Source organism: Amblyomma americanum, chromosome 5 (assembly GCF_052857255.1).
Source record: "Amblyomma americanum isolate KBUSLIRL-KWMA chromosome 5, ASM5285725v1, whole genome shotgun sequence".
Lineage (NCBI taxonomy): Eukaryota > Metazoa > Arthropoda > Arachnida > Ixodida > Ixodidae > Amblyomma > Amblyomma americanum.
Window position 1 is genome coordinate 134,656,014 of NC_135501.1, and position 13,759 is coordinate 134,669,772.

At 45.1% G+C, this 13,759-nt stretch overlaps 1 protein-coding gene across 4 annotated transcripts in view; it reads left to right on the forward strand.

Moving 5' to 3' along the window:
- Positions 1-13,759, forward strand: part of LOC144132702 (ATP-binding cassette subfamily G member 4-like) — a 91,696-nt gene that overhangs the window by 73,319 nt on the left and 4,618 nt on the right. For all 4 annotated transcript variants that reach the window (XM_077665290.1, XM_077665292.1, XM_077665291.1 and 1 more), the window contains exons 7-12: positions 5,243-5,366; positions 8,152-8,266; positions 8,947-9,113; positions 10,147-10,236; positions 12,395-12,563; positions 13,391-13,491. In XM_077665290.1, the coding sequence (XP_077521416.1) occupies positions 5,243-5,366; positions 8,152-8,266; positions 8,947-9,113; positions 10,147-10,236; positions 12,395-12,563; positions 13,391-13,491 (766 nt within the window). The remainder of the gene's footprint in view (positions 1-5,242; positions 5,367-8,151; positions 8,267-8,946; positions 9,114-10,146; positions 10,237-12,394; positions 12,564-13,390; positions 13,492-13,759) is intronic.

The window sequence follows — 13,759 nt, forward strand, 5'->3', positions numbered from 1 at the left end:
TAGCCGAATAGAGCATCTGAGGCTACACCTTGCACCGTTCTCCCGCAAGTCTAACTGAAAGGAAAGGATGCAATGTTTTTTTTTCCCTTATTATCCCAGGCATAATTTCCATGAACAGTGCATGAGGGATGTGCTCTGCGGCTGGTTTGTTTGCCATCATCCATACAAAGGCGGCTTCCGATCGTTGTTTTCGGAATAGCATGCTCAGATGAATGGCGTGCGTCCAGGAGTGCTGCAAGCGCCTTATTCTGCTAAGCAGGTCTTCTAAGGTGCAGCGTTGTAAGCGGTCATTTCACTTTTTTTTTTTTTTTGCTACGAAGTCTTGCGGATGTAGGCACGCTGCTACTCTAGCCTCGGTCGGCTAAATTCTTGCTTTAAATATGACGGTTCATCGGCAGATTAGTTTTTTTTTCATACTACATTACTGTATATCCTAGTAGGTCATACTCAATTCTTAATTCATCTATTACGCTGAACGGGCGGTTGGTAAGGCGACGTGTCCAGATTTTCGTGCAAACTTGTCTTTAAGAAACCTTTCATAGTTCAGGTTTGCTTACAGAGACTTGACACGTTCAAACTCATCTTCTAAGCTTAATATACCTGCTGTGCAAAACAAAAGAAAGGAAAACGATGAAGTTAGTGCTGGTCGAGGAGATTTATAGGCACTTTTGTAACCTTCTGGTTTCTGGCATCGATCTTTCTGTAGACCAGTCATTGCGGCCTGTGTCATGAAGTGACTTTTACTTGTGACCGCATAAAGGTATGTTGCTATGAAGTCCTTGCAGCATTTCCTTCGTTGCATGGACTGTCGCCAAGCAGGGAAAGAATTTTGGATAATGTGCAGATACAAGCACTGCAGATATAAATTATGCACTAAGTGTGTTTTAAATAAAGGCCCCCCGCGTTTTTTTTCCCAATCCCATATCTCATGGACTACCTTGTGTCTTTGACGTTTGGAAAACACGAATCTTACCCTCGAGACCACTGGCGCCGTCCTGAAATATATAGCCCTTGAGCCTCTAGGCTGGGTGGCTTCTTGAAGCGAGCTAATGGAAGTTTAGCCGAATAGAGCATCTGAGGCTACACCTTGCACCGTTCTCCCGCAAGTCTAACTGAAAGGAAAGGATGCAATGTTTTTTTTTCCCTTATTATCCCAGGCATAATTTCCATGAACAGTGCATGAGGGATGTGCTCTGCGGCTGGTTTGTTTGCCATCATCCATACAAAGGCGGCTTCCGATCGTTGTTTTCGGAATAGCATGCTCAGATGAATGGCGTGCGTCCAGGAGTGCTGCAAGCGCCTTATTCTGCTAAGCAGGTCTTCTAAGGTGCAGCGTTGTAAGCGGTCATTTCACTTTTTTTTTTTTTTTGCTACGAAGTCTTGCGGATGTAGGCACGCTGCTACTCTAGCCTCGGTCGGCTAAATTCTTGCTTTAAATATGACGGTTCATCGGCAGATTAGTTTTTTTTTCATACTACATTACTGTATATCCTAGTAGGTCATACTCAATTCTTAATTCATCTATTACGCTGAACGGGCGGTTGGTAAGGCGACGTGTCCAGATTTTCGTGCAAACTTGTCTTTAAGAAACCTTTCATAGTTCAGGTTTGCTTACAGAGACTTGACACGTTCAAACTCATCTTCTAAGCTTAATATACCTGCTGTGCAAAACAAAAGAAAGGAAAACGATGAAGTTAGTGCTGGTCGAGGAGATTTATAGGCACTTTTGTAACCTTCTGGTTTCTGGCATCGATCTTTCTGTAGACCAGTCATTGCGGCCTGTGTCATGAAGTGACTTTTACTTGTGACCGCATAAAGGTATGTTGCTATGAAGTCCTTGCAGCATTTCCTTCGTTGCATGGACTGTCGCCAAGCAGGGAAAGAATTTTGGATAATGTGCAGATACAAGCACTGCAGATATAAATTATGCACTAAGTGTGTTTTAAATAAAGGCCCCCCGCGTTTTTTTTCCCAATCCCATATCTCATGGACTACCTTGTGTCTTTGACGTTTGGAAAACACGAATCTTACCCTCGAGACCACTGGCGCCGTCCTGAAATATGGTCAAGAGCTGAAACCGAAAACTTTGCAACTGTACAGCCACACTCAGCTTTCTCAAGTTCGAGCATAGACTTCACGCAACCGGTGGCGTAATTAGATAATTTAATCTCTCAGTGCCGGTGCAGTCAGTAATGTTGGCGCCGGGTGTACCTTCACTCGAGCGAAAAACTGTCACCCAATCTTGTAAGGCCATGTAGCAAGTTGTTTTACCAAAGTCTAACGCTCGGCAGCGTCGAATGAAATTGTTTTTCTATTCATTCACAATCTGCCGGTAGAATTTCCTGCTTCTGCAAAAAGAAATACTATGCGCATGCGGCATGGACCCCATCGCGTTTTGTAGGAAGGTAGAAGTCAACACTGTGTGGACACAATAATAAGCGTTTAACGGCCGTTTCCCCGATTCGTATGCCTGAATGCACAGCTATCGCACTGTTCCCGAACGATGTCATCCCAAAGCGTGTGATCAGCCATTATTTCTCGTTCGCGCGCAACAAAACACGACGAATTCGCGACTCACTCTCTCTAATGGGTGCATGGTGTAGCCAAGCGTAAGTTTCTTCCTGAGCAGCTCAACCATTGCGAATACGAGGATCCACAATGGAGCCAACGTACACATAACGACACCCCGGCTGTAGCCCGATCTTCACAAGTGTAGCGTACTGAAATACAGGAAACGTTGTCGTGTCCCGGAAGGCGTGTTCTTTCGGAGATGAACGCGCAAGGCGGCACGAGAGGGCGCTGCGTGTAGGAGGAGTGCTATGAGCGTAGAGAGGACAGCTTGTCGAGCCGCTTCCGTCGCCGCTACTTGTATGGAACTTGTCATCATGGCACAATATTTGGCGGGGTTATTGAGGGCGCTAATTTTAACATTTTCCTGCTTTAGGCACCACAAGCTTCACTTAATACATTGCACCGTGTCTGTTCGCGCCTAATGGTTGTAGTTCTCTGCAAGTGTCGACGGTGGCTGCGACAGAAAAAGTGCGCGTTGGTGGACACGTACGGTCAGTGTAATATGGATGTCGAATGTGGGTGATCTGCCGGTTAATAGCATGCAATTTTGTGATAATATTCAAGGAATTTGATTTCTCGTACGTTAATGTAAAATGTCGTTATTATGATCGCCTAGTTTGGTTATCGTACGTGCCATTTTACGCGGGATTACGTACATGTGTCTGTACATGTCTTACGTACATGTGTCTGGGTTATTTGCGTACTTAAAACACGGGGACTGAGCTATGCAGAGCGCACTTGACGAATGAAAGTAAGCCGAGGTTGTTGGATACTTTATTTTACAGTGTGCAGTTATGAACACAAACGGACATACAAAAATATGGTAATTTGGCTCGTAGCAAAATGAGCACAATATTTTAGCAGAAGTGAATAAAAACATGAAAGCACACACATAGAAGCTCTGTTTGGTGCTGTTCTATGCAGTAAAATGATGTCTAAGCCCTTGTCCCCGCAAAGAACATGGGCGGTGCAAGATGATATTTACTGCCAGTAAATCGCCTCAGGGTGCCGAGAGAAAATGTCGATCTCCTGCTTTGATATACCGAGGAAGTTCCACGTCTGTCGGCTGTAAGCAGAGCGTAAAACTTGGATTGTGTTTCTTTGCACGAGCGGGTACCGCAATCGCAGCTCGCTTCCGGGAATTCAGGACCCCATGGGGCACGCCAAAGAACCCGTGCTTGATATCATAGTACGCGCGTAGTGAGGTGACTAGAGATAGTGTGTGCTGCGCTAAGACTTGCCGTCGACTACGCGGGCCAGGAGAGACATTGATGGGAGGCAGTCGGTGACGCTCCGGTGGTGGTACCATGGACGCAATCGGAGTTGTCGAAGGTTACTAATCGAGGTGCTGATAATCGAAACAGGAGGAGATGAGATGACATTCAGAGGACGAAGTAATAAAATAGTGTAAAACCCTTAATTCTCAGTAGTCCTCGGCGAACACTCAGGGTGCCAAACAGGCACGGCCCAATAGACTGTCGTTCCTCTGATAAGGACACGGCGTATGAGGGCGAGCACCGTTTTCGAAGAGCAACTCACTGCGACTGCTTAGGCAGTGTGCTAGCTACAAGATTTCACGGGGTTATGTGGGTGACAAAAAATGTAGGTGAACTCTAGCCACTTTTCTTAGCAAACTTGTGAGTGTCTATGGGTGTACAAATTAACTTCGCTGAGAGAAGTGAACGGACTTCGCGAAAGAACTTGCACAACTTTTGTATAAAAAGGAGGGGGGGGGGGTGCAACGAACACTTGTTAGGTTGCTTGTGTCGTCCAGTCAAGTGCTAACCTCGCATGTCATGCTCACTTTTCTCTTTTTTTTTTTAAGTGAGGAATTGTTTCGTCAAAAAATGTTTTCGATGGTATAGAACTGTCTTTTTTTGTACTCCAACTTCTAATTACGTATGAGTCTAAAGACTCCTTGAATACAAGTTTTGGTTAGATGGCCTGCACCTGAGACCAAGCACTAGGCATGCATTTGTGTGTCTTTACGTCGGCGTTTATATATGACATGGCTCGTAACAATGTGCTGATCTGAACTCTGCGTTAACACCTCTGGAGGTGGGTCCGCCCAGCCATCCAAGTCAGAATCACCTTGTGAAAAATAGGTGGCGGCTTTCTATCAAGACATTGTAATTAAACTGCATTTCGTTCACCCGTTCGCTAGAAGCGGTTGTGTCAACAGTTAGGCTCACTAGAGTTTCCGCTCAGATTACAATTTACTCTTTTTACCAGCCCTTACGACAAAGTCGACCGGCAAATACGTTTAAGTTATAATCAGAAATGACAGCTGCATCAACCCGAGGTAACTGGTTCTTCCGTATGCTACCGCTGTATCTAGAGTACCAAGGAAAGTGAACGGAGAGAAGGCACTGCTATTCTGATATTGTTATCTCACCTTGCAATAATGCAATACGTACATACCTTTCGGGGTACCCCAAAAGCGGAAAGGGATGAGGTGAAAAGAAGCAAACAATTTTTTGCAGTATTCCCTTGGTTTGCTTCTGCTTTTTCTTATTGTAGCCATGTATCATCCCCTAGAACCTTCGCAATGCAGATGATGAAGATGAAAGTCGTGAGCATTTTGTTTACCCTGACTGATACAGAGATCCAAACTGGAGATTTGCGGTAACATTCCAATTTTAAAACTTTATGTCATTTCTTTTCACCCCAGTGGTCTGGACAGTTCGAACGCTCTACAGTGCATCCTGACGCTGAAAAAGTTCGCCCTTAAGGGTCACACCGTGGTCTGCAGCATACACCAGCCGAGCTCAAGGCTCTTTCAACTATTTGACAAGGTGGGCACCCAGTATTCGTTTCCATGTTTTAGAGTACACTCTCGGCGAACCATTTTCGGGTCCCAAAGTTCTTTTTTTCTATCTCTCCAGTGCGCTACCTACGGCACCCTTGAGGGTCAAAATGCTGTGAGAGGCAATTACTTCGCTTCTCTTTCCCCTACGGGGATTTAGAGCTTCAAGTTTACTTTAGGTGTCCGTGTTTTCCGGAGAATTTAAATAAGTTGGCACTTAGCACCACCCGTGTGCGTAAGGGTGTTTTGTTTTCAAGCTTATACATTGCTACGTGATGTACAGTTCGTGCAATAATTAAAAAAAAACATAAATTGTTAAATTGCCTGATAACGCTCAGAAAAGTACAAGAGCAAACTTTCACTGCGGAGCAGGAACACTTATTTAGGCTGTCCCTCTAAAGCTCTATGCGCCTTATTTTTTCCGCTTGGCGCTGAGATATTTTTCTCGAGTTAAGAGCCAATTCAAACGTTTCTCCTCTTCCTTCTCAGTGTGACGCGTACTGTACGAAGTGCCTTCACAAAGTTCAACATGCATAGGTGCAGCGTTTCTGTTAGGTGGTCAGACTTCGAGGGATTGCATGCAAACCAATGCTTTGGAATATTCTTTTTTTGTGTGTGTGAGCAAATAATTTTCTCATATACTGGCCACCGGCAAGAATTTCCTTCTGTCACGAGTGCACTGATCTTTGGATACCGTCGGAGAACACTGGCGGAGCTTCTTGACGGCCCGAAAACCGCATTGCGGTACTTATATAACTGTCAGCCGTGAAGCGCATAACTTTGGCTGTTTGTTCTGTCTTCGGGGACCTCCGGTAGTCCAACAATGACACGTCCACCCTGCAGTTTAGATGAGGCGCATGGCCTCCTTCTTTCTCCTACGATTACATGAAGGGCTTAACAAAAAAAGAAAATACGTGTTCCTGGGAAGGAGGTTGTTAAACTCTTTTTTTTTGGAATTTCTGTCTAGAGATAAATGGAAGTTGCACAAATTATTAAAAGCAAGCAAAAAGATCAGTGTGTACAAACTTAATAAATAAGTAGGAAAGTGAACCTCGAGGAATAATCATGAAAATTGACAGGGACTCCGGATGTAGTTTTTTGTTGGTTATGCGGAAGAATTAGTAGTGGTTAATGCCTTACTGGAAGTGAAGTCACTTCCCTCAGCCAAGGGGCAAATATTATATGCCCGATGACCAATTTTGGCCCTACGGGGGATTAATATAGGGTCAAAAAATAAAGCGAGATACAAATTTTTATGGCTGAGAGCGAATAGAAACAGAGGGTGCTGTAAATCCGGCAATATGCATTGATATCCCAACCAGCACAAGTAATTGGCCCTACATTGGAACTGTATTGGCAAAGCTGGCCCTACAAAGCACCAGGATGGGACCATCCTGTTGCAATATTGGGCCGATGATCTGTGCTGCTTGGGATAACATCCTGTTGTTATCTGACAGTATTGTGCAGTGGAATTTTTTGTCCTTTATTCGAGCGCGGCGCTATTTACACGCTTCACCGTCGAGAATAGCGATCGGGGAGTCAGTGTGTAATGAGAGTAAATTTGGAAGGCTCTCATGACAACGAGGGCACTTTCGTCGCCAATCGAGGCTCCAAGAGCCGTGTGCGGAAAGGTACGCTTGCTGAAGCAACATACCTTCCTGTGGGAATAGAAAAGTGCTGCATTATGATAACAGCATTGTTCAGGGCTGCTTGCATCAACGCACTAGAAAATACAGCACAATACATTATGCGATGCTGACGAGCATCTCCTTTAAGTAAGCGTCTAGTACACCAAGCATCTGCCATGCATACGTCAGATTTGTAGCGAAAGCTACACTGGCCACGAACTTGCGATTTCTCCGCGGTGGTGCTCCGAGGAGGCACAGAGACCGACCTTGAGCCGTTGCCTCGCAACCACCGCAGCTGGGCGGACGTCGCGCGCTCGCCACGCCATCTTGCATGACGTCACACCGCGCGCCTCGCCGCGGAGCCGCCCTTACCCGTCCTTACGCAGTTAACCGCTTACCATTGTATTCGGTAGCGGCATCTATGGGACCCACTAAAACCCCCGCATACTCACTGAATAAAAAAAAAACTGTGTGGAGGCTGGGAATCGAATTAGGTTTCATACATTATCTCTTCCGATCCAGAAGTCGCCGCGCTTTCGCTACGTATATCCTGGCCCACCAGAGCTAGGCCATCAGCAATTTTTATCAAATACATAACATATCGCCCTTGGGCACACTGGATGAGGCAGCTGCGAACTTCATAGCCAGAGTGGAAAGTAGCATATGCGATACAGAACTATTTATAATGTATCTGCCATTGTGTATTTTGCTTCGGTGTTTCTTGGTGGAGTAGGTTTCTAACAAGGGAGTAATTAGTCACTGGCACCTACTCAAGCACAGCCATACGGCTACAAAGGAAAGCTATGCAGCTTTCTCAGGACCTTCGTACTTAAAGAAAAATTCATCATTGTCCAGGGACCACCGCTTCAATGGAGCAGTCGTTCAACATACTGAGCTAACCGGGACGGCAAGCTTACAGTAGGGCGAGAGCGATTTGTTAAGTATCTCGAAGTGGGAACAGGGCTCGTAAAACGTTTTAGGGTAAACCCCAAGGTGGAGTAGGATTGGGACAAGGGAGTAATTACTGTAGCCGCATGGCTACGCTTGAGGGAATGCCAGTGAGTAATTACACCCTTATTACTCTACGGGTGGAGTTTCCTCTATTCCCTGACAGACATTTCTTTCTTTGTTTCCATTTGCCCACAGCTATACATCTTGGCGGACGGCTATTGCATATATCAGGGCGCTGTTCGAGATCTGCTCACCTTCTTCACAGCCAACAGCCTGCACTGTCCTGCATTTTACAACCCCGCAGACTTTGGTACGGTATCGCTTATATGTACTTAACGTCTCATTTTCTTTTGTTGCGCCACTCACACTTTGCTCCTAAACGAAGTGAACCGAAGCTGCAGAGTCGTACTCACCTTCGGAAGGAGAATGTTGAAGGAGGACCCCACTTAAGTTCGTTTCATACTTCTACATGTTGCATGTCTTAAAAGCACCGTGTTGATCTGGCGGAAATGCCGCTGTGGCTCAACAACTTAGACCCATGTTTTGAAGCGAAAACCTTCACTACGCTAGGTAAAGCAGTCGTCGCTAGGTAGAATGACCTTGAACGACCTTCAGTCCAACTACGTTAGCCGTGTGTGACCAGATATGGTGTGGTTATGGTGCGGAACCCTTGACCCTTCACCCTGACCCATGGTGTTTAGTTCAGCTTTGACCTTCGGGATTGCGTGACGTTTGGGTTGACCTTTGATCTTAAGAACATCCAATGGGATGATGTGAAGCCATGTGATGACATCCGATGAGGGTGTCGTAAGACCATGTGATACCACGTCATAGCCACGTGGTCGTGTGGGCATATATAGAACGGCTGTCGCGAGCGTGTAGCGGAGCTGCCACGGACGAGTCTCAGACGCTTAGCAGGCGTTCTTGCTTTTCGCTGAATTCCAGGGTTAGCCAAGATAAGCCACTTCATTTTTTATCCTTTGCATCCAGTGATTGAAGTGGCTTCAGGTGACTATGGTGACGTAAAGGGTGACCTGGTGCGCTACGCTGAGCGGCACAGTGACCCAGTGCCATGCAGTGCTGCTCCAAAATCGCTCGCGAATGGAGGGGATGATCTCATTGAACCGGTGACTGCGATAGCACCTCTGCTGAAGCAGGTATGTGTTTTTATATTCTTATCTATCTGTTTTCAATCGATGCTTCAAAGTTCGGAAAACTTCCGAGACTGAGTTAATCAAGGGAATAATTCTTATAGCGCTGAGCGCGACGTACATTGCCCAGTTGTTTTTTTTTTTTTGACAGAAATCCAGTTAACCACACTAAACGGGCAACAGGAATTTCTAGTTTTCCTTTTTTTACGGTGTTCTTTCACGGCAGGAAACGGAAAGGGTGGGGCTATTTAGCTCTCGGACTCTTTTACTGACTGAGTGATACACAATAATGCGAAAGAATTACACGCTTCATCGGCACGAAAACCCGACGTCGAACGAAAAGTGATGTTACAAAACTCTCGATTGTATACAATACAATACGATAGGATACAATTACAATAGAATGGGTATTAATAGTATCGCAATACAATATAAACCGAATTGGAACAGAACTAGTATAGAATTCGGTTAAAATCCGAATAGAATTCCAATGATTTCGCATTATTCGTCCGTAAGTTCCTACTCTGCCCCTGGTAATTAGTTTCTCATCACCCCAAAAAATAAAATGTCGGGCAACAAAATAGTTATTCTATTTCTTCCCATCGAGCTTAAAGAACCAACCTTACAGATTTGAACACCCTTTATCATCTGCCCCGTTATATTTAAATTACATGACCATGTGTGGTAGATTATTGAGATCAGCAATTCTGCAGCCGACGTGACTGACCTATTTGGTTAAGAGCCATATTGCAGCTGGTTTGCCCGTTGCCTTTGAGGTACAGGTGTGAGTTTATGACACAGCGCGACGACAACGTGGGTGCCATTTACTTTAGAAAAGGCATCTCAGACAGCAATCGCTGCCAAAATGTCCTGGGCGTGATGAGCGTGCTGTTTCTCGAGTAGGATACCCACACTCACGATTTTGTTCTAAGCGTATAAACGACGGTGTACCACATATGTTGCATAATGCGTTTTCTTTCCTAGCAATGCTCCGACAGCTGAATTTTCTTTTATCTGAATACTGCTTTTTTCATTACAGGACGACCACCGCCTAGTCACCACAGCTCCGTGCTGTGTACAGATGAATGTTCTTCTCAAACGTTGCTGCCTTTCCCTTATTCGGAATCCGGTGAGCAACAACCCTTTATGAGACATTCATGCATAATATTTTCTCTAAAGGACACTCCGTACCTGTTTTCGTGGTAAATCTACTTAGAACTCCCTTGCATGGCACTGTTTAGAACCATGCCTTAAGCAGCACATATATGATGAGAGCAGCACCTATAAAGCAATAGATGCCCAACCACACAGTAGTGAGGCAACGCCTGTAGAAAATACAATGTCACTCGCACCCTGCAGAATATCATTACAAAAAAATATCGCGTCTCTCTTACTCGCAGCGAAAATTGTACAGAGGAGGGCTGGTGGCTGAATCCTGTTCAAAATATGCCAGTTATTCTTGTGCGATTCATTAGGATTGGAATCGAGAGCACGTCGCAAATGACGTTGAGATATCTTTATTTACGTACCTTTGCCCTGCTGACAGGCGTCAGTGCTACAGGCTTTCCGTCAAGTAAAGTGTTTTACAGAGCAGAATAATAACATAGCCGGGTACCTCGCAGGCAGGCCAATTTCTAATTGCCTTGAAGGTTTCTTTATGATGCAACTAATATGCAGCCTGTGCTGAGCAGGGGCACCTGTGAAGTGGGCGACGTGAATTAAGACGTCATTGTCAGAAGTGCGGTGCTTCTCGATATCGCTCAAGTTAAAGTTTCCACGCGACGGCAAAAAAGTTACTAGCGATTCTCCTCGCTCCAAGCTCCGTTGAGCCGCTTACCTTCGATAACATGCGTTCTTCATCATGGCGATCCGTCTGTGAAGTCAACGCTTCTGTCCATCTGCCACCCCTCTCTCCACATGTCCTGGCTGTGCGCTGTACACCCTACCAAGAAAAAAAAATGCGTTTTTCGCAGCAGGCGCTCATGAAAAGCGTTACTACTCTTTAAAATTCTTTCATGTCATGTATTCGATCGCATGCTTCGCCTTAGTTCAACTGTATCATAGACGCGGCCATTTCCAATGGACTCGGCTCAACGCAACTGCATCTTCTCAGTTCGGTATTAAAGACGGAAAGAGAAAAACTCAATCTTATTATTGCCCTTAGTAACAATTTGCTGCTTTGCACTTGCGGGTTTTTTAACGTTTATTCGGCAGCAAAACACGCAGCTAGGGTTGAGAAAATTGAATTTTAAAATTTTCACGCCGCTCGATTCTAACTCATTACGTCAAAACCGGAAGGGTTGCTTCCAGTGTTTTTTTTTTCTTTCTTGAAGTGAATGACAGTGTACCATACCGTCTGGGATACCGTACCCCCGAATTCTGTGTTACTTTCGAAAGCAGTCGGTGATGGCGGCATCTATATTCAGTTTCTTCTCCTTTTCTAGCTTATAAAAGCTCTGTCTTCAGCTGGAGTAGTGTGTGTCCTTAAAATGATGTAGTTTATGGATATAAGGAAACTTCATTATGCCCTGATTGCCCTCTAAAATGCAAATAACACCGAGCTTCAAAATAAGAATGCTCGACACCTGTCGGGCCTTCAGAATTAGAACCGCTGCTGCGTTCTAAGTCTCAGCAAAAGGCCGCTTGTTAGACCAGGCTGCGACATCCGGTTATCAGAGAAAACACAATGAAGAAACGCTAGTTTCCGGGGCTTCGAGATCAGGTAACAGACAAACATGGGTAGTAAGAATAAATATACAGGTCTGCAAGGCAGTTTACATCACAGCTGGGACTTAGCCTTGGTCTCGGAACATTTTAACATTTGTTTCGGTAGTTATTATTACTTAGGCGCTCTTTCTATCTCTCTGTCTTCCTGTGTTTCTTCCTTTGCGCCATTAAAATTATGAACAAACTACCCCAAAAGCAAGCACTTATTTAATCAATTTATTTCCACCGATGTTCCGCTTATGCTTTGAAACCGGCTTCATAATCATGTCATTTCGCAAGTATAATTTCTTGGGTATGTTGGTCAGCATTATTTCAGAACATTCAAAAACTTTAAGAAAGACACAGACACCACGAGTCCTTAGTCTGAAGGCATTGACATATCCGACGTTTTCAGCGCAGTTGTCGTTCGGATCTTATGCGACGTATAAATGTTCGCTTTAGTTTTTCATTCTGATAATCGTTGTCAGTTGCCTGAGTCAGTCTGTGAGCAGGCATTTTTAAGACTACGCCTCGGAATATCTGCAACGTATTCAGAAACACTATTGTCACTGCGTTTACAGATGGTTTTCCACCTTCGGCTGGCTACGCACTTGCTGGTCGGTGTGTGCATGGGTCTCCTCTACTACGACATCGGCCAAAGGGCGGACAGCTTCTTCAACAACGCCACACTCATATTCTTCTCCGCCATCTTTCTCACCTTCACCGGCATGATGCCTGTCGTCCTCAACTGTGAGTACCGCCGAAGAAGATGTGGGCCCGTACGTTAAAACAATCTGTAAAAAAAGTAGTGAAAAAAGATGAAAGCATTCTGGCCCGCGGGCCTATAGTGTGATACGCCTCTGCAGTGTGATACCATCTTTATTGCTTTCGGTAGTGTGGCTAACACAACTTTTAGAGATAATGTTTACTAAAGAAAAATTCAGAACTGCACTCGCTTCTTCAATAAATGCAGAAATCTGTTTAAAGAGAATAACGTTCGTCCACCTGAGCAGCTGATTTTTAACAATGCCGCAGAGGGGCTACCTGTTGTCTGTATGTTTCAGTTTCATCGTGAAAGCGACCATGATGCTGCAGGTGATAATCACTAGAGCAGATCACAATGATATTGCTGGATTATTGCACTCTGTTTGCTCCCAGTTTGCCCCCATAATGATGATGATGATGATGATTATGATGATGATTATGATGATGGATTTTTATGGCGCAAGGGCATCTGTGGCCAAACAGCGCCATGGCACAAGGTATTTTTCTTCTGCTAAATGTGGGGTCAAAGACCCATTTCCCAATAATTTCACCATAAATAAGCCGGTCATCAGACCAGGGGAATGCTTGTGCTCATTGTGTCACTGGGTGGTACCCGGCGGCACAGGGGATCGAACCCCGCACTTCCCGCGTGCGAGGCGGATGCTCACACCACTAGGTCACCGCTGTGGTTGTCATAGTAATGGCTGCTTGTCAAAAACCTCACCGCTTCCCCCCTGCTAAGCAAAAATGAAGATAGTGGCCAGCGATCTTCCTACATGTTCTCTCTCTCTCTGGCTTTTGTCAATTTGCAGATCCCCTAGAAGCCGCCGTGTTCACGCGGGAGCGGTACAACTCTTGGTACACCTTAAAGGCCTACTACCTGTCCAAGAGCATCGTTGAACTTCCCTTTCAGGTATGCCCTTCTTCTCTGATGAAACGCTGCTGAACGCATACCGATCGGCACACCGCGATACACTTATTAATTGAAAACTTCCTAAGGGATAAGAATGCAAAACGTGCGGTAGCACTTATTCATAGGTCAAGAAAAACAACGGATCGCCGCATGCTAAAGTTACGATGGCAAATTACCTGTTTGTAGTTGCAAGTACGGCGCTTCATACACCATGCAGCAAATCATGTAAAGATGCTGTGATCCTTGAGGATTGATGGAGCCCTTATTA